The 22,672-nt window shown below is 31.7% G+C and overlaps 1 protein-coding gene across 2 annotated transcripts in view; it reads right to left on the bottom strand.

Annotated features, from left to right (window-relative positions):
• The window catches only part of KLHL1 (kelch like family member 1), a 372,807-nt gene that overhangs the window by 201,437 nt on the left and 148,698 nt on the right, over positions 1-22,672 (bottom strand). Inside the window, exons 2-3 of one of the 2 annotated variants that reach the window (XM_065895878.1) lie at positions 20,782-20,964; positions 8,689-8,825 (exon numbers count right to left, since the gene is read on the bottom strand). In XM_065895878.1, the coding sequence (XP_065751950.1) occupies positions 8,689-8,825; positions 20,782-20,964 (320 nt within the window). The remainder of the gene's footprint in view (positions 1-8,688; positions 8,826-20,781; positions 20,965-22,672) is intronic. The other variant, XM_065895879.1, reaches the window with a different exon arrangement.

Raw genomic sequence — 22,672 nt, 5'->3', positions numbered from 1 at the left:
TTCAGGTCTAAATACAGAACTTTAACTTAATTTGATAAATAAAAAAATCTGTCAAAAAATTTAAAACACATCATATTATATAAAAATTGTCCATTTGTCATAAAGTAGACTATATAACCCAGGAAAACTCTTGACAATAATTAATGACATATATTTCAAAGTATTGGTACATTTTGTAGACATGAATGTAACAGGAATAAAAATGTTATGTATTAAATACATGTTAAGTGACTTTTACAATTCTTCTCACAGGAGTGAATTTCCATTACTAGTCTAGATTTTCTTTATTGATTTTTTTATTCTGCATTATCCCCTTCTCTACCTACTTATAAACATTTCTCCAAAGAAGAAAAAATGGGGTGGGAAACATGCATCAGACATCAGACTGGCATGAATGCCATTTGAGTAGTGTTTTCTCTGGTTGAGGAATATGAGGGAAGTGCAGTCATAGCTTCAATGTGCCTAACAGTGTTCAAGCACACAGTCTAAAGGGTCAGGGATAGGATATTCCTTTAAGATATCTTGAGCATGAAATCTACTTCTGGCTGAAACTTGCTTTCCTTGTTGGGTAGCCCTTACCATCTTTTATCTGAGGGAGAGAAAGCATTTAAAATTAAAGTGTTTGGGGTTCTCATTATAAATTCTTTTCTCAAACATGAAGAGGAAGTAACTCCTCACTAAAGATGGCAAACCAGGCAAAGGATAATTTATGGAAATCTTAAGAGGGGTGTAGTGACTGAGGTTGTTTTGTTTCCTTGTTTTTGTTTCTTTATTGTTTTTAGTTGTGTTTAGTTGAATTTAGATACAATCTACAAAAAGTATCAGCTCTATCAAATTTTAAATGAAAAGTATTGAGAAGTAGTTAAAATTCAACTAAAGGAGTATTTTAAAAGGTACATATTACTTAGAAACATATGAATTTGGTGCTTCAGTTTTCCTAATTGCAAGATAAAGCTGAATATTGTGAGGCATAACTGAGATGTGTGTGAAACGTGCTAAAATACAAATATTAAACATGTGTAGTATTTTCTTTTTATAACTTCTTATTTAGATTAAAATAATAAAACAAAATTGCAAAATTCTGAAATTGTGAATGTCCAAGACTGAGGACTTTTTAAATAATGCTATAAACAATCACAAACAACTCTCCATTTGGGTAACATCTACATACTTTCCTCAGGTTATACAGGATTTTATGTAAAAGGAAATTAATTATAAAAGAAAAATTATATTTGATGACAGTTGATACTAGGTCAATGTAAGGCCAAATTTGTCACACAGTGTGGCATAGCATAAGTACATATAAGCAGCATTCCCTTTCATATTAATCAGACATAATGTTGAGTACCTTTACAGCTAGTAGAAAGAACCTTGATATGTCACTGGGAAAACTAGACTGTGGTTTCACATCTATGTTACTTTGCTGACCTCTGTGTTAGGGTGTTTTCATTTCTGTATCTGACAATAAGATTTAACTATCCATCTCAGAATGTTGCTGTGTGGATCAGCTGAGATAAGATAAGACAAAATAATAAAAGTTATACATGATAAAAATGCACCTCAAACATATAAGGTAGCAAAATTATAAGTCGGTGGTTTAAACAAAACATGTACCACTAAAAATGTACACAAATCATACATATGAATGTGAAATCATATTGTAATACTGAAGAATATAATAAATTGGATTCAAAAGTTATGTTTGTTGAACAAAGTGATTATTCTCTCCCCAGTTCTCAGTCTTTATATTCAGTTTTTATAACAGATTATACAAAGGACTTGAAAAGACTTATAAAAATACCTATCATGAATAATCATTATAATTGAGTGCTTACAATATGCTAAGTATTATGGTAAACCCATTTAATTTTATTAGTTCAGTTACTCCTTAAAAGAGTCCTCTCAGCCATTATCATTTTTCCTTTCTCATAGTTGAGTAATTTTAAAACTTCATAAAGCTAAGTAATTTAACTAATATCCCAAACTGTAAAATGGGGGAGGCCAAGGGCTATAATCAAAATTCTTAATGAGAAGTAACAAATAGGTAGCGCTGATTAGAATAAATGCCCAACAATCAGAATGAACATAGGGCTGCCTACATCATGATGAATTCTGGTTGAATTACTTCTGGCCAAAGAAACTCTCAGATATTTCCAATGTTAAATTCAACACACTACACTATACATAGGTATGCCCCTTCAAATACAACAGAATCAAGTGTACAGATATTTTGGGATTAGAGTGAAAATAAACTAATCCTGAGAAAATTTAATCCAATATAATGTTAATGGCATAAGAATACATAGCATCGACCCCGCCCAGTTGGTATAGTGACCTATGATTCAGTTCATGCCTTCCTAGTATCCAAAGCAGAGGAAAATGTAAACAATTATAAGATTGAGAACATCAATAAAATCAAATAAAAGCAGATTTTTAAAGAAAAGTTGACTACAAGACAAAACTTGAGATATTTTCTTTACTTGGAGACTCAGAAAGTAAATGTGAGTTACAGTGCAGAAGAGATGAAACCTTTTCTCTATAGTGACTAAATATTAAGTTTCACACAGCTATTTCATTTTCAGTCTGTCTATGGAATCCCATAGCAAAAAGCAAAACTGCAGTTCAATAATAACAACAAAAATTACACAATATTCACAAAATATACATAATTTTAAATTATTTTACAAAATAATGTTCCCTCAATTAATTTTATATTATTCAGTGCTGTGCATGCACACACACACACACACACACACACACACACACACAAGGTTCCCTGGTAAAATACTGGCAATATACAACTAAGTTATTTTATTTTGTTTTATTATTTTTATTTTTCTTGTTCATTAATATAGGTTATTTCAAAATCCTGTGAAAATTATTAAGTCAATGTTTTTAATTATTTGGTAACAGTAATATGTAAAACCAATCTTTAAAGGCTCAATTTCTTAAATGGAGAAAAGAATTTTCTCATCTAGTAAAAGCCCTAAGTTTAAAACTAATATTCTGCTAATGTGCTTGCATATTCATGCCACTTGAATTAAACCAGTAATAAAAATAAAACAATAATTTACTTTTAATTACAATAAAAATTATGAGGGAATTTAGAGTATTCAATCCAGGCAGAACATATTGATGTATAATTTTCAATATTAAAGGAGAACATTAAATATCTCAGCTCCACGTGTGTGTGTATTTATTTTGTTCAAAAGTTTGGCAGTAAGTAGAAAGTATTTTACCATTCCTTAGCATGTACTAAGACTTTAATTTACTTCAGTGGCACATAAACATTTTTGATTTTTTTTTAAAGACGTTAACTCTTCAGTATGATTTTTTTTGCCACTTGGCAGTTTAATTTTCTACCCCTCTTTTTAATACCACTGCTAGATGGACAGCTTCCTTTATTTAAACCTTGTCCTTATCAATTCCCTACAGGACCTGACACTTTGCTACTAACCCTGCAATCCCATCTTCCATCTTTGTTCAAACTCTATTTCCTTATGCATCAATGAACACAGTGTATTTTTAAGTATGTCAGGATAATAGGGACTATGTAAGAGATAAACTGGAAGGAAATTTCTATCAGCCTGAAGCAACTTTAAAATACAGTGAATCCCAGAGCATCCTTTTCAAATATATTAAACTTCTTGTTTCATTTTCACAATGTGATAATCAATTTTTGGCTAGAATTGATATTCACACAATCAATATAGTAGCCTTCAAAATTGGCTTTACAACATTCTCTAATGAGGAAACACTAGTCTGTGTATATCTAAAAGGATGTTTATACCAAAAGAAGATAGCAAAAATTAACTATTTGAAACCCTGTATTGGAAAGTCTCTTGAAGGCAGAGGATGTGTATAATTCAGCATATTGTCTTCCAGAGCCCATCATAGGGCCCGGCACATAGTGGGCATGCAGTAAAACTTGAGAGGCATTCAGTGTAATCACTCAGCAAGAACTATCAGGCATTCATGTGCTGAGGTTGTCAGGTATCACTGGCTCCTGCAGAGAACCACTAGAAGCACTAGACTGAGAGGAAGTATGAATCAAACCTGCAGTGAGCCACTATCTAGCAATAGGGGAGTCAATTTAAGCTACCCAAAGTGTTATGAGGGCAAGATAGTCATAAGCCACTCCAAGGAACTCCATTGTAACTAATACTCTACAAAAGGACATTGATTCAGTAGAGATAATACCATTCAATTTGTGCTCTGACATTTTACTCTAGTAATAGATTACTCTAGTAATAGTAATAGATCTTACTACTGATCTTTGTCAGGTTACTTTAGCTCACTGAATGCGTTGCATCAAGAACTTGAGTCTCTTAAGCATTGAAAAAAAAATCTGTCCCTTCATATTAATTCAAAGGAGACCAGCAAAGTTTTGATTTATGCTATGATGATTTTGTCAATGCTTATCTGAGATAGCAAATATGTAATTCTCAATAAAAAGTAGTTTTGATGCCTCTGCTTTGTGTCACATACTTAGCCAGAGAAAAATGTTCATTTGTAACATTTATAATGCTCAGGATAGAATTTCTAAAGTTCTATACATCTCTAACATTTTAAGTAATTTGGAAGTTGAATGATGAGAAAATGTAAACATATTTTTTCTTTTCTTCTCTGATTCCATCCTTCTGAAGATGTTCTGTAGAATAATTCCAGAACAACCTTGACTTCATTATCCCAATCCACAGGCTTTATTGTAGATTAAACAAATAATACTCCAGATCTTTATTCTAGATGAGTACAATTACAGAATTGAAACACCGTTGCATGTAGGAAAATGTTTAAAAAGCTGTTTTTAAGTATGTTTGACTCTATACAGTTGAGAATGCCATTAAGTGGATATTGATACATAGATCTTACCAGTTTTGAAAACAAAAGTAAAGAGCCATTTCACTCCAATAAGTCTATTCATTACCAAATTTGTTTAAAGGTTTATGTCATTTTAATCTGTTTCAATTTATATTTTATTTTGTAATCCCTAGTGTGACACCCAACAAGTGCTCACATTTTTTTTAATTAAATTATGGTTTGATTTTGAAAAACTGATATACTATCTTATAATTACATATTCTCTGGATTAAAACTAAGTATTCAAACTTTAAATTTAAGACATCAATGGTAAAAGGACACTATTTTATCACATACACAGTTGCTAAATAGTCCTTTGTTCATATAAATGACTAAGATCTCACTCAGATTTCCTAATAAATAAACTATAAAGAAAGCCCAATGGAAAGTTTTAAAAAGAAGAAATTAAAGTTAATCAAGAATTTAGAAAAGTGATATGAACTCTCCTGTTAGACATACAATTCTTTCTAACACCAGTGGAAATGTTCATTTGCTTTTCATTCCTGAGTTATTATAGTGTGTGAAAAAATTGACCTTATAGTACCTTTTATTTTAAGTAGTTTTGATACTGTGATAATTAGTCATCATTTTTATAATTGTATCTTTAAACAAGAATGTTTTCTTTAATGTTGTCAACACAAAGACCTTGTTGGTTTTCTTTATTCTACCTTACATGTTGCTAGTATTAACCTGTTTATTATTATATATATTTTCCTTTAGAAAAAATTCTAATTTTGTTTGAGCTATTACCCAGCAGTCACCCCTTTTTACCCAGGTCATTCTTCCCAATTACCAGAAAAAAAAAAATTCTAAAAATTTGCTTTGGTTCTTATTGAAGCTCTGCAAGGCCCCTAGTCCCATCCTTTCTCATTCTATTTTGATGGAGTAGGAAAAAAGAAAGGGAAATAGAGAGAATGTCTCCCACATCTTACATGTACAAATTTTACCATATGAAGTCTTTAAAGAATGCTTTCTCTTTCTTCAAATCAAAGATTATTAAACTCTATAATCATTGAAGCTTACCTCTGTTAGCAAGTTATTCCAAGCTATTTTACCCATTCATTATTTTCTTTAATTTCTGAGATAAAAATTAGCTACATATGATTCTTTCAAACCTAAAAGACATTCCAGATCTCATGGAAAATTTTATCTGTTTAAATCATTTCAAGGTCTCTTACCCATCTCTATGGGTGCAGTACTTCTACAGCTAGTAGTTAACTGTCAATTCTTGACATAGTTAAGCCTCCTTAGTTTCTCCAAGGCCTCTCAAACTTCAGAATTCAAGAAAATATTCCCAATTGGATGACCCTTTAAGGAGCTCACTGTTCATTCATTCTTTCCCCTTTTCTGTGATGCATCTATTTTTAGCTTTCTACAAAGGAAAGCTTAGAGATCAGCTAGCAGGTGAGCTAAATAGACACATAGAGATACTTCCTATTTTTCCCTTGCTATACCATTGTTCACTTGATCTCTTCTATTGTTATAATTTCTTACATTGCATATAGCAAAAGACAAGGTACACATTTTATATTGTGGCTAGCCCCCCCATATTATGATGTAAATGATTTGCTCATCAAGCACATTTCTATAAACTAACAATTGGAAATTTATCAACTACCAGGGAGGAATGGTTATGGGAGCAAAGACCAGAGTGGCAGTGGTAACTTAACAGCAGCTTTGTATCTGGTCTGCCCTCTACAAAGCAGAGAAAAATCTGGGTCATTACATTCAACAGGGAGCTTTGAAACACCTTCCAACTTTTTGCTACACGATGATAAGTGTCTTTTGACCTAGTTTTGCACTTGAAAAATGCAAGGCTGCCAGGCCATGGAGGCTGTAAGTGTTGGATCTATGCTTTTATGTTGCTAGAAGGATTCCTAAAGTGTTAGCTTTGTGATTCTTCTCTTTCCAGGAAACAGTAATGTGGTTATGTTTTCTATCTCTTGCCTGGGAGGCCAATGATCTTTTATACTATTATTTCAGGTTGCATGCAAATTGAAATTGAACAAGGTGGTCTTAAAGTCCCCTCAGCTTTACTAAAATTTAGACAGTCTACTTCCTGACTATAGGCCTTTGATCTCCCTTTTCTTAGAGCATTTACTTTAGAAAACTTGTAATTATAAACCTTTCTCTACCTCTTTGAGATACAAATTATTTAAAAAATTAAAAAACAAACAGAAAACTGGCCTCTTGCCAGTTTTACAACCCAGGAATGTTTTCATCAAGGACCTGGAAGCCATCTCTTTGAAATGCCAGCCTCAAGGGAAATAGCACTCCTATCTCTCAGGGTTTTTTTTGGAGGGGGTGGTTGGGAGCATAATTTGAGTGGGCACTTTGCTTCAATTTGTAAAACTACCTTCTTTCAAAAAGATGGGACAAAGTTTACTTTTCCTTTAGGTAAAGCCAATCAGCAATGGCCTGCGTTCTCTCTTTTACCCCAGCACTTAAAAATCCCGCCCCCCAACCTTTGTTTCAGCATTATTAGGTAAAGACTGAGTTCTGGTCTCTCTCCTCTATTGCAACAGACTTGAAGAAAAACTTGCTTACCTGTTTAACTTTGTCCATGCAATATTTGCTTTGCCAAACTATAATTTAAAAATTACTGAGGCTGGAAAATGTCTAAGTCTTTCCATTACATTGCTGCTTTGTGATTCAAGCATCCAGTACATGTACATTTTTCTTTCCAGAGGTTTCATTTACTAAGTGTAACATTAGTGTAGCAAACTCCTCTCTGTGAGAAGCTAAATCCTCCAAGAGGACAGATTCCCACTAGTTCCACAAATTTTGGTTCTAGTGGCTGATCTTCACAATGACATCTTTCATTTCCCCATAACCAGAAATGCTGCAAAAACACAGCTCCTTAAATTAGGGTCCTGCTACTTTGGTAATCAGGCTCTAGCTTCTCTTTCTTTCCTCATTTCAGGCAAAATGAACTATATACCACTTCTAAAAAATATTACTCCAATCCATACTATTTGCCTTTGCTTCTGTCACAAGAATTTAGTATAATATGTCCCCTTCTGTTATTAATCTGGAAAGTTATTAAAATGTTTTAAATGAATGTGAGCCATAATAATGCTCTGAATAGCAGGTTTTATTCCTTCTAACTTCCTCTTAACATTTCATATTCTATCATTTTTATCCCTTGTCTAACTGTTTTCTCCACTTGGACTGTGAGCTTCTGGAGGGCAGACATGGTTTATTCACTAGTTTATTCTCCAGAGATACAGCTAATACTTGCACATTGAGCAACATTCAACAAATGTTTGCTAAATTGGCAAAATTATTTGTGCTAATATGGTGCAAAGACCAATAGAAAGAAGAGCATAGTAGATCAGGAGAAAAAGCTTCCAAAATAGCCATTTTCACAACTCTAGTTATCTTCATTTTCCTTTTTAACTAAGTTTGCCAAATCCATTTTGTGAAGAATTTAATATTGAAATAAACAGATTGCAAGAAAAAAAGAATAGTTATTTGAACCCATCATTTCCTTAAAGAAAGAAAATTAAAATTTTCTTTCTTAATGCTCTAAGTTTGACCATAAACAAATTCATAGTTAATAATTAATAACCTCTCTTCTCCTCTCCCAAGCTCATTCCATTGACTATTATTATAAGCCAGTTTAAATTCTTTGTGGAAGAGTGTAGAGCATATGTATACATATGTACATTGATGATTTCAGTGACAAATGAAAAGATAGTCTGATTTTTCTCAACTAAAAGAAATGAAAGGTACATGCTCAACAGCTTTTTTTTAAGCTTTAAAACCTGTGTTCAAATTCTAACATTCACAAGACATTAACATGAAGCTATAATTCTTTTACTGTACCTGTATATGCAAATTGAACAAGGTCCCAGAGAGCATTTGGGTCTATGCCTTCCATCTTGATCTCCTCTTGCTTGGCTTCGCAAACATCACTTGTAAACATGGCAGCAAAATAGTCGGAGACTGAGCTCAGAACAAGCCTGAAAGAGTCACAGGATCTAATTTAGGCCACGAATGTAAGTGTCAACAAGAATGCAGTGCAGAGGACTCTATCTATCTATCTATCTATCAATCAATCTATCATCTATCTATCTATCTATCTATCTAACTGCCTATCTATCATCCATTATGTGTATATGTATCCTCTATCCATCTATCTGTTTATCACCTTATGAATTGCACTTTTAAAATCTGATTTAGGAAATTCTGCTCCAACTTTTGGTCACAGAGCATTGTCTTACATTTTCTTCTATAATTTTTAATACATTTTTTTCTTTCACATCTAGATCTTTCATCCTTTTGGATAGGATTCCAATTTTATTTCTCTCTACATACTCATCCATATTTCATGAAACTACTAAAGAATTTGATTTGTCCCAGTGAATTAATAGAGCCAACTATATTGCAAATTTGAGTCCTCAATGTACAGTGATCTGTTGCTGACTTTTTTTTTTTTGCTTATTTGCCTATTCTTGTGTCAACACAGTACTTTTGTAATACTATGATTCTAAATAGTCTATAACCAATTAAACAAATCCTCCCTTTTTATTTTTTTTCATTTAATTATTAGTGGAGTTTTATTCTTCATATGAAATTTAAAGTAAGCTCTTCAAATAAATTAAGTGGAATTTTAATTAAAAATACACTGAATTTCTGATTTAATTGAGGATAGTTGGTATATTTATTATATAAAGTCATCCAATACAAAAATATAAAATATCTCTCCACATATTCAGAATATATTGTCTGCTTTTTATTCAAATTTTAGCTTTTTTTTCTAAAATTGTCTTGTTTATTCTTTTTTGATTCTTACTCACTTTAGAATTTTGTTGGTATTATGTACAGTAACTTTTTAAAAAATTCTAAAAAATTCTTACTTGTTGATTTTTGTTGGTTTAGAATTCATTAGCTGGAACTTTCATGTATCCATCTTTCATCTAGCACATGTACTGAATTATCTTATTAGTCCTTTTGATTCAACTGCTTTGTCCTCTAGGTAGATTATTATATCATCTGCAAACAACCTCATTTTGACCAATTCCTGTTAATTCTCTATAACTCCTTTTCTTTTGCTTTTCTTTAAACTTCATCCAGGGCCTCAGTGTTATGTTAAATGGCAGCTGTGCCAGGGGAGAAAATTTGTGTTATTCTCTACCCTAAACGAGTCACATCTAGGGTCTCCTTTCAGCAGTATGCTTGCTGAAAGTATTGGTATATAAGATTTACCAAGTCAGGAAGACCTCTTTAATTTTTAGCTTTGCTAAACAGATTAAAACATGTGGATGATAAAATTCATAAAATGCCTTTCTTCTGAATCAAAATTATCTTTAGGATTTTTCTATTTAAATCATAAGAGAAATGAACCTGCTATTTTCTTTTCTTGTATTTTCTTAGTTGTCTCTTTAATCAAGATTATACTAGTCTCATAAAATGAGCTGGCAGCTTAAACTCTTTATAATTTTGTATAACAACTTACAGAAGAAAGTAAATAGTTTTTCCTTAAAGACGTTCTAGAGCTTACTTGAAGAAAATCTTAGTTGGGCTATTTTGGGAAAAGGTGACATATCAATCCAATTTCAATTTTTGAATAAGCCAAAAGGCTTGTTTATATACTCTTTTTCTTCATCAATGTTTACACTTCACATTTCTCAAGAATTAGCCCATTTGATCCATGTTCTGAAATTTTTAAATGTTTGTTATTAATAAAATTATGTTTAGGTTTAATTCTGTCATTCTACTCATTTATATATTTTTTATCTGCTCCATTTATTCTTTTGGTTTTATTGTCTTTATTTCATCTCATTCATTTATATTTTAACTACCTCCTTTTCTTACATGTATGTTTGCATTTTTTAAGGTGGTTGCTCTTAAGTAGGGACCAGAATGTTTTCTATAAAGAGCCAGATATTAAGTATTCTAGGTATTAAGAGTCATACATATCCTCTCTATCACGTTTTCTTTTTAAGAAAATTCAGTCAATGGAAAATGTGAAAAGGAATTTTAGCTCATGGTCCCTACAAAACCTACCTGCATGCCAGATGTGGCCCCTGCACTGAAGCTTGCTAATTCTGTCTAGAGATTACAACATTAATTTTTAACTAGTAACAGTCTACCATCAAGTAAAATTATCCTACTTTGTGAACACTGTAAGAACCTTACAGCAGCATAATTTCTTTTACTCCTTCTTGCTCAGTCAAGAATCTTTTTAAAGAATATACATGTGAAAGTAAAAAATTATTTTATATATACCAAGTAAAAAGTTATTTTATATATACTTCTTTCTTCACCATTTATGAGGCTCTTTATTTATTTCTATAGAAGCAGGCATCAATCTAGTATCAATACCCTTCAAGAGGAAGAAACTTCTTTAGTATTTTTTGTAGTGCAGGTCTGATGGCAATAAACTCTCCCAGCTTTCATTTACCTGAAAATGTCTTTATTTAGCTACATTGATAATATAAAGTTAGTTTCACTTGATAGAGAATTTTAGATTAAGATAACTTTTTTCTTTTGGAACTAGAAAACTAATATTCTATTATGGTCAAGACTCCATTGTTTCTTATAGAAATCAGTTTTCATTCTTATAATTGTTTCCCTGATTTACTATGTCCTTTATCTCTAATTATTTTATTTTTTTCTCTTTATTTTAGGATTTTAGCAGTTAGACTATTACGCCTTAAGTTACATAAATGTGGTTACTTAGTATTTACTCTTCTTACCATTTTCTGAGCTTTCTGGAGAGGTGGATGGATTTTTTCATCAAATTAGAAAATTATCTGCAAATAATTCCTCATTTTTTCATCCAATTCACTCTCTAACTCTTTCTTGGACACTAAATACATATGTATTTCAATAATTGAGAGCGCCTTACAGGTTGTAGAGTGAGTTCAATTTATACTCAATTTTTCTTTTACTCTGTGTTTTATTGCAGATGATTTCTAGTGAGTTGAATTTTTCCAAATCTCTCTTAATTTTCCCTTGCTTTATTTATTATATTCATCTTTTTCTATAGATATTTTAAATTATTTTTCATAGTTGCTTTAATGGCCTTGTTTCCAGGTTGATTTTCATTGACTGATTTTTCTCTTGACCATGGATTACACTCTCCTGCCTATCTCCCATGTATTGTAAATTTCAGTTGTGAAATGGACATTGTACCCACCCCTGCCACCCAAAAAAGTAGAAACTAAGAAGGGAGCATTACTCTAGTTTTTGGTTATTTTTATTTTTTATGCCACAGCTATTTGATAGCTTTAAAAAAGTGTAAGTATTTCAATTTTCTATGATTTATTGTTGTTTCAATGACAGTGAAGATTTTTATATACTTTAAAATCCTAGGTGGAAATATGCTTTAAAATGAATGAGTGAAATACTTGACAATATGTTCTTATTCTAAATACATAGAGAATTGTAAAAAAAAAAAAAACTGAACTGTAGTTAAGAGGTGTGTTTTAAACAGTTGTTTGAATTAATCCTGAAACTTCTTTCTACTTAAAGTGGATTCAAATTAGAAGTATCAGTATAAGTTTATGATTCATATTTTTAAAAATAGAAATACTTGTGTTTTTTGTGCATATGCATATGTATGTATATGTGTATGTATATTTAAGGTTCCTTGGAAAAAGAACAAACCACAGATCTGGAACTGAGGAAGTATAAGATGAGCCTAGACCATCTTCTGTTCCAGAATTTAAGGAAATGTTCAAATAACAGAGACACATTAAAAGAAATAATGCGATGCTTACATCTGTAAGCTAAACAACTTAATAGTAAACTTTGGATGCACTTTTCTTTCTAAGAAAAATGTAAGGCAAAGAAGAGGAGGAAAGGTCAATACAAGGCATGGTTTTCATAATTTTCAAGTCAATATTTTTATATTTTATTTTGCAATTTTATCTGCTATATATTTTATTTCTACATAAGTAGAGGGCATGCTCAATGTTAACTTCAGCCAAGAGAGACAATCCTTTTTTAACTGAAAAAAAAAAAACCCTCAGTATATACTTCATGAATTTAAGAATGGGATTCATGATTTTAACTATTAATGCCTAGGGTGATAACATGTTAGAAATATTCAAAATTACTTGTTTGCTACACATTTAAATGGACAATTAGTACCTAAACATGTTAACTCTTTATATTCTCAAAGTTTGACAAAATAATTGATACAGGTATCTTTAATTTATCTTTGACTAGATAAATCAGTGTCAAATCAGTTTTATCAAAAGAACTGAATATAACATTGTATGATATGAAAGTAAACTATCATAAACCAGATATATATATATGTATATATATATACACATGTATCTTTTTTAGAGCATAAGAAATAATATATTGACATAAAGTTAACCAGTTTAATTTTAATCATATAAGGGCTTTATTTAGAACCAGGTTACATCCATGTAGAGGAAAGTATTATGAGACCTATAGAATTCAATCTTAAATAATTACATTAAATCTTCTCCATCGGCTATAAAATACAAAATACTGCTAACTCAATAAGAGAAGTACAGAAGAGTTTATACTGCTTTTAGATTTAGTGACACAGCATTTGAATTAGATGTTAAAAGAGGGATGCAATGCATAACAGAAAGTAATATCTTTATAGGTACCTATATATAACTTCTATTAATGCAAGAGAAGCAGGAGTGAAAACTGCATAAATAAGTGAATGCGTGCAACTTCTCTGGAAAAATCTCTTATTAAGTTCACTACAAATTTATTTCCTTTCAAAGTTATTAAACTTTTCTAAGTCCTACTCCAGTTTGTTGTGGAGTTTGACCCTGTGGGCTTCCCACACCTTTTTTTTTTTTTTTTTTTAGCGGTGCGTGGGCTTCTCACTGCTGTGCCTCTCCCGTTGTGGAGCACAGGCTCCGGACACGCAGGCTCAGCTGCCATGGCTCACGGGCCCAGCTGCTCCGTGGCACGTGGGATCCTCCCGGACCAGCACGAACCCATGTCCTCTGCATTGACAGGCGGACCGTCAACCACTGCACCACCAGGGAAGCCCCCCACACCTTCTTTAAATCCCATTTTAGTTAAGGCAGTGCAGACTTTCTTATACCCAGGCTCTCCTCGGATTCTTTGACTCTCACAATCTTACTTATTGACCCTTTCATTGCCTCCAGGTTTTTTTCTCAGCCTCTAAATTTTTGCCTTAACACTCACTATCAGAATCATCTTTGAGCATGGTCTTAATTATAATTTTATGGTGGTTTTAATCTAACATCTTATCTCAAATGCTTATAGAAACTGCTGACCAGATAGCTCAGGAGCATACCAGTATACCCTCAACTAAACTCAAAGTCTTCCCTGTGAGGTCTCTTTTATTTTTACTTCCCGATTCTAATTGATGCATCACCAACATATTGAATTTTCACAGGAGATATTGTCATCACTTATGTCTTCTGCTTTGTTGCCTATATCAAATATGACAAAAAATCCATCTTTCCTTTTCTATTGGACTTTGTGGTTCTGGTGGCCAGACCCCTTTTATGAGGCACACCAATGGCCCCAGCACCAGTGATGTTGGCACCTAACTGCTCCCTGTTGCCCCTTCTCTGTAGAATTGCACTTGCTCCAACAAGAGCTCACTTCATGTGCTTCCTGATCCTCTTACCTCATCCCCCAGCTTCCACAACCTCCCCCTACTCTCAACCTGTGGGTGGGCCCAATGACGATGACTAATAGAACCAAGGTATAAAATACTGTCCCTTTTCCTCAGGGTATGACTAACTCTGAAACAAGTCTTGCTCCAGAGCATCTCAGGAGTTCAAGATAAAACAAGGCTGCTGCTGAGACCACATCTTTGATTTGCTCCTTCCTCTGCCCTATCCTGCTCTTCTTCAGAAAACACTCTTTAAATAAATCCTGCATACCTGAACTCTGGTCTCCAGCTCTATGTCCAGGGATCCTGATTTATGTCACTGTTCAAAATATTTCTCAGTTCATCTCTTTTTCTATGTTTATATAGTTCTCATTTCATGCCTGGGTTAACTATAACAGCTTCTTAGATCATTAACTAGTTTTTGCTGTGCCCAACTTTTGTACATTTTAAAGCTGTACCATTTTTCAGAGCTGTCTTTGTAAATTATGACAAGCAGTCTATCATAGTTGTTAATGCATTACTTCTGTAGCCAGACTGCCTGGGTTTGAATTTATTTCCACCACTTATTAAATGTATAATTTGGGTGAATGCCTTAATTTCTCCATATTGTATTCTATAAGAAAAAAGTGGGGAAAACAATTTTATTCCTTTTCAGGACAAAATGGATCAATATACACAAAACACTTCAAACATGGCTTGGCACATAGTCAACATAGTGAGTGTTAACTAGTATTATTACTATTATTATTATTTTTATTATTACTATTGAATTGATTATGTTACTCCTCTCTCCAAGAACCTACATGAACTTTTAATTGTACACATCATTTCAAATACAAACTTCTCTACGGGATTTCAACCACTATCTATCATAACCACTTTTGTCCTACTTTTATGGCTTAATTTCCTAGTATTTTCAATACAAATTGCTCTACTTTCACTAAGCTGGTACCTTATAATTTCCACAGCCAAAAATTCTTTATTTCTCTCTTTCCCATACAATTCTTACTATCTAAAATAGTATACTTGTTCTTTTTCACTAGGTTGAACTCAAACACAATTTCTCTAAAAATATTTTCAAAATACTCTGTCATATATTATTTGTTTCCTTGTTTGATTATCTCTTGCACTTGGAATGAAACTATAAATTTCAGTTATAGTTACTTACAAGTATAATAATTTCCATAATTGTCCTATGGGTTCTTTTTTCCTCCTCAAGATAATTGGAAGCTTCATGAGGAAAATTATCATGCTTTATAATCCTCTTGCATCACCAATAGAGCATAGACCAATGCTACAATATGCTTTATAAGCATTTATTTTAATTAATGCAAGGAAAGATGCTTCATGACTGCTGAATATTCATAGTGGGTATAAAGAGGATATTAAAATGATGTCAAATTGATGGGGAAAAAAGCAAAGCAAAATATTTCAGATTCTCTTTTCTCCTCCCCAGCCCAGTTTTATTGAGGTATTATTAACACATAACATGTGAATTTGATACACATATATAGTGAAATGATTACAGCAATATTTTTATGATTGTTATATCCTATTGATGGATTGATTGTTTTATATTATATAATGACCATGTTTGTCTCTTGTTACCATTTTTGACTTAAAGTTTACTTTTTCTCAGATAACTATAGTTACCCCTGCTCTCTTTTTGTTTCCATTCGCTTGGAATAACTTTTTCCATCCCTCCACTTTGATATGATGTGTGTCCTTAAAGCCAAAGTGAGTCTCTTGTAGGCAGAATATAGTTGGGTCTTATTTTTTAAGCTGTTCAGCCATCGCTATGTCTTTTGATTGAAGAATTTATTCTAATTACATTTAGAGTAGTTATCGATAGGTAAGGACTTGTGATGTCATCTTATTGTTTTCTGGCTGTTTTGCAGGTCCCTTGTTCCTTTCTTCCAGTTTTGCTACCTTTCTTTGGGAGCAGATAATTTTCTATAGTGTTATGCTTTGATTTCCCTCTTTTTTCCTTTTGTGGTTACCATGAGACTTACATAAAACATCCTATAAAAATAAGTCTATTTTATGCTGATAACAATTTCAATTGCATACAAAAACTTTGACCTTTTACTTCCACTCCTCTCAGTATTTTGATTTGATGTCACAATTTACCTATTGCTATACTGTGTATCCATTAACAAATTACTATAGTTATTGTTATTTTTAACACTTTTGTCCTCTAACCTCTGTACTAAAGTGATTAACACACCACCACATTACAGTATTAGATTATTCTTGTGGCTGGCTTGGCACTAGGGTAAGCCTGGAGCAGAGACCACCAGAGTCAGCCTGTAAACTGGGAACTTGAGGGCCAGTCTGAGGGTTTGTTCTGACAAAGCAAGTCTGGTGCTGAGAAAGCAAAGAGTCTGGATCCATGGGAACCAACCAAGACTTTGGGTCCACAGGGGCAGGTGTGGAACTGGGCTGAAATGAGAAAGTGGAGATATGGGGCCTGGCCTGACACTAGAATGGATCAAAGGCTGGGTCTCTAGTAGTTGGCTTGGTTGGGCCCAGCCAGAAGCCTAGGTTCAAGGAACCCCCTTGTAATCTGGGGTGAGGGGCAGATTGGCATCCTGTGTCCATAGGAGCCCTTCTGGAGCCTGGTGCCATGGGTGATGCCTGGAGCTGTGGGAGTTGCCTGGAGTTACTGAAACCAACAGGCACTGGGACATGTTTTTTTTTTTTTTTTTCCTGAAACTTGTACAGTTATAAACTATGAAGCTGATTGAGAGATTTAGGTGGATGTTGGATTTAATATAATGGAAAAATGAATTATTCCTCTCCCATCAAAGAATATCTATAAATAAACTTTCCACCAGTAGAGAGAAACACTACTACTTGCCTACTCCTGAGTATTAACATCTAAGTTACTTCTAAAGTAATTTCTTTTTACTCTATTAAATATGTTTCTAAATACATCAATTCCCACTTTTAGACTCACCTATTTCCTTGATACTTGTGCTCAGTAAAGAACATTAAAATAATAAATGTATTTTGAAATAATTAAATTCATTGTCAAACATGCACAAAAATGAAAACGGAATATGATGCCTCCTGAAATGCCCAGTATTTTGGTCTAAAGAGACAATCTGTTTTGTCCCCATCACATATCATTTTAATTTTCATTAAGTATTTATTTGATCATGAAATGTTCATAATAAGAAGTTCAAAGACTTTATATGTTTATACATTAAAAATAATTCCAACACCTCTTTTATCCTGCCCAGCAACCCTGCTCCCAGGAAAAAAAAAAAAACTTTATTGACTGTAGGTTGTATATGCTTCTACACTGTTTCTATGCACATAAAATTATAAGTAACATTATTTCCAACTCAGAGGATGTTAGCTATTTGAGATTTTCTCTTTTATTTCTATCCACTGCACTTACTCTTAATAATGGCTAAAGGGAGAAAAAACTTTCAATAGCTTAACCATGTTTCATTATATATCTGTGCATTATGAGAGAGTAAGCCATGAAAACTCCTTAATTTTTTACTATTGAAGATTTGACTGTCCAAATTATTAATATTGATCTTGCCAGTCTAATTTTCAGCATCTGACATCCTTTATTACAGGCAGCCTACCTATCAAAATTCCTGTATTTAGTATTCATGGTTTTATATTCAAGTGTTTTGGTTCACTTATTGTTAATCAGTTATTCTGGGCCATTTATGAGAAGTCTATATTTATTTTCGAATTTCTCTGAGAAACTGAAACATAGATAAAATCAAAAGTTTCATTATTTTTCATGGTGAAAATGTATTAATGTGTCATCTTAAGTATTGTTAGCCTTTCAGAATTAACCTACTTAAAAATATGCCTAATAATAACTTAAGGTACTTATACAGAAATGGCATTTCATAAATAAATTGATAGTTGTGACCTACATCAGGTTAAAAATATATATACAATATAGCCATCACATAAACTAAAGGCTTTATGGAGAGCCCTTTAATGGTCATAATCTGTTAAATTAAATAGGAATTGATTTGAGAGTTTCAAATGACAAGATAATTAATATGAAAATAAATATACATGATCTTTATGAATGACTGTTTATGACATTAGCTTGCAATGTATTTACTGGAAGAGCAGGAGATCTTAATGCAAATTATTTCTTTTTTCATTATTTGGACTTATTTTAACAGTCCTATATTTTTCACTGCTAGTGAGTGCAACATCATATATATTTTGCCCAAGGACGATACTCAACTGTGTTAATCAAAATGTAACAGCATGACTTAAAAATCCATTCGTTACTATTACTAAGATGATTATTTGTTTAAAACAAAGATCTAATTTTGCATTAATTACAGTTATTTCATTTTGCAAAAGTATAAATAAGGAAGTGCAACATACTTCCAATTATTGAAAACAGTGCTTGCTTTTTTCAGGTGTCCCATAAATATTTTCTCACATATTTGTTAAAATATGTTTAACTTAGAAACAAAAGTATGTAATTTACTTGTTAAAAAGATAGTACTTAAGTTTTAAACCATGGGGTAAGAAAATATGAATCCTTATTTAAATAAATTTAGTGGAGAGTACAATTTTTCTTATATTAAGAAAAACATGATTAATATTTAATTGATGATATTTAATTTAATATCTGCTAAATATACAAAATATTTAAGTGTTTAGAATAATATGTATATAAATAATACATTGCTCAGGTATATTAGAGTAATCTAAACCAAGAAACAAATTTATGTCTTAGTCATATGGGTCATTGCAAAATAAATACATAATTAAATACATTATTTACAAAATAATATTAACAATCTAGATGAGAGTAATAAACAATGTAGAATATAATTAATATGGGGGAATTCAAATGAGAAATACTAAGTTATTACCAATAAAGCCAATAAAATAAGATTATACAAATTATATAAAGTTTTGTTCTTTAAAAAAAAAAATTAATGAGCATTTGATGTGTTAACATACTTTTGAGTTGAGTCCCTCTATCTTCTTAAACAAATATATAATTATATATAAGTTAAATAAAATATAATTATTTAACTGATGTGCAATTTAAATGAAATAAACTTAGCTACATTCTCAAATTAAAATATCTCTTACTATAGAATTTTTATCTAGATGCTATTTTGATGATAGCTCAGAATAATTTGCATATTTGCCATATATATTACAATATTGAATGTCTCCATAATAATGACAATGTAACTGCTCTCTTGCTAATGATAATGCAATTTCACAGAAGTGCTTGAAAAATAAGTGCAAATACTATATCATTAGAATTTTTGCCATAGTTAGCTGACAGATTGAACCCCATATGACCTACATGAGTTAGTTAATGTCAAATGTTCTTTCCTATGCATTTCTAGTGTATTGCTTCAAAGTTAATGTCCACATTTTAACATTGCTATCGTAATAAAAATATAGCCTTATTTTTCTGGAATCCTTATTTTCTAGAATCCACATTTAGGTCCATATATATTATCTAGATGATATAATTTAATTTAAAAAATATAGGGGAAATGGGTACATTGAAAACATTTGTTATACAATTAATTAAATGGCATACAACAAGGTAGTCTAAAGTAATTTGCCCATATGTTCAACTATTTAAAATAATAAGTATTAAAAAATTAAATTAAAAATTTTTTACCTAAAATTTCAAAAATTAAATAGAAAAGCTGAATAAAAAATCAACATCAAGCTTAATGAAGTTTCAGAAGTAAACTGATATCATATCAATATGATACAAAATAATCAGATGTCTAGTTCATGTATCTTAGAATTATCAATCATAAATACATAAGGGATGTTTGAAAGTGTATTAACCTTTAAATATATTGGGCCTTATGAATAATATTAGTATGTCACAAATTAAAGAATTTTTAATCAATGTAAAATAAAGATGTCACTATGAAATGGGCTGACTTTCCTATTTGAAATAAATAATGTATACCCAAGATTACCTGCCTTCCTTTCAATTTTGACAGAAAAGCATATCTCATTTCAGACTTTAGGTACATCCTCCTAAGTTAAAATTGATTTCCAATTAGTATGATTGTGAATCAATAAAATGAAGTATTTTTCAACCCTTATTAGAAGTTTTATTTTTGAATTATTTGTATTTGCTTTACTTCTTAAAAAGTTGACTTAAAATGGCATTATAACTCTCCACAAAAGGAAATAAACAGAGTAAAAGAAAAATACCCAAGCTTTCTTAGAAATGTGGATTCTTAATTTTCTAGTTGCAGAATATTTTGCAATCTACATAACAGGCAATCATTCTAAACATATGAATGCATATTTCCAAAAAAGACAGATTACTATACCTATGTGCAGGTATCTTTCGGTTCCCAACAATCAGGATAACATCACAGAGTTGCTGTTGTTTCAAGTAACTTTCCATTTTTTTGAAGGTTTGCTCCGCATGATGCACAGCCTGATAGAATTCTTCAGAGCTACTGGAGTCCACATCACTTTGAGGTGTCAGAGAATGGCTAGTTGCTGAGAGCCTGAAAACCATACACAAAAAGAAGAGGTTTAGAAAGTGCCACCAACTGTCCAGAACTACATACAGAATTTTAGAATTTTATAGGAAAAATCAATGCATCTCTCCTTATGTTCATCATTATTAATATATCAGAAAAATGAATTCAGTGTTAAATGATTTGTTCTAAGAAGCAGTAAATGAATTGTAATTTTTTTCTCATCCTAAAGAGATTTAAAAGTTAGGTTATTTGTATTTATTAAGACAGTAATTTAGTAAACTTGAAAAAAATCACAGAAATGATAAATTACAAACATGCCTATTCTAAAATTTATTACTAATAAAATGTTAATTTAATCAATTTGACATTGAGGTAGACCATCTAATTATACTATTCTAAATTACTATTCTCGTGAGGTTGTAGTAAATGTTGCCTTACAGAAGTAGGCAATTTTCATTGTGAGGAATTATAAAACATGGTTTGTAAAAAAGATTGACAAAAATTTTAAAGTAAGTTGTTTCATATTCTGTATCCAACTGATTAAACAAAAACATACAGAATGTATTAGCTCAGTATTAATATATACTTAATCATATATATATATATAGATATATATATATACATATGTATATATATGTAAAAAACTTTAGGATTTCACAATGTCCATGATACTTAAGTTTGGCTACTACATATATTAATATCATAGACTGTTTCACAATGAAGACTTTAAGATACCATATTTCATATCAAGGAGAAGACTCTCAATATACTTAGATGCATGATAGGCTCAGCAGACCCAATCAAGTGCTCTGATAATAAATCCTTAAAACAACTTACAAATGAAAATGTATTAAGTACATAACAATAATAATTAAGTAAATGACTTATTTCAAGATAAGTAGTAACATGGAGAATTTTGCTTCCAATTACAATGCAATAACATACTGCTGACTAAACCCCTCACCAAGGACACCAGAAAAAATTACATATAATATCAAAATAACTATTGGAATATACTTATAGCTACTAAGGACCTGAAAGAACAAGATCCCAGAAATAAGCTAAACTCATGGAAGTCAGCTCAAAATTCTACACAGCTTTTTCTTTCCTCCTCAAGGTTTCTACCAACTGTAAGCAGCATAGTCTGAGAAGCTCAGAAGCTAATAATGTGGCAACTAAGATGAACTTCTGGTGGTACCATGGGGCTTGGGGGAGGAATGGATATTGGAATTATAGGCCTCAAATATAGTCAGAACTTGAGGGCAAATGAGGGGACATAAAGAAGGAAAGTTCAAGTAAGGCCGCTATTTTGTGCCACTTTTCCCCTAGTGGTATTTGCTTATTCCTAAACGTGTTAGACAAGCAGAAAATAGTTTAGGTGAGGTTGAGAAGTTAAACAGAGTTTGAAAGATAAAAATTTGAATTTAAGGACCAGCAAAGACAGGGGACTGTGGTATAAAAATGGGCTTTCAACTGAACTCCCTGAAGAACTATATCCTAGAGATCAGGGAAAGTGGAAATAGACAAGATAATACAAAGGGTGAAACCTAGATTTAAATCAATGAGATCTCTAATTGCATTAAAGTGATATAATGTAAATGCCAGCAGTCAAAATAAACCCTCTTTAGAAAGAGTTAACCTCATCCAGACTCTATTATTTCATTCATATATATATATATATAAATACTTGACATTAAAGAAAAAAATAGCATGCCTATAAAGAAAGAAGATG

Source organism: Phocoena phocoena, chromosome 18, assembly GCF_963924675.1.
Source record: "Phocoena phocoena chromosome 18, mPhoPho1.1, whole genome shotgun sequence".
Classification (NCBI taxonomy): Eukaryota; Metazoa; Chordata; class Mammalia; order Artiodactyla; family Phocoenidae; genus Phocoena; species Phocoena phocoena.
This window is presented reverse-complemented; position numbering and strand designations above follow the sequence as displayed.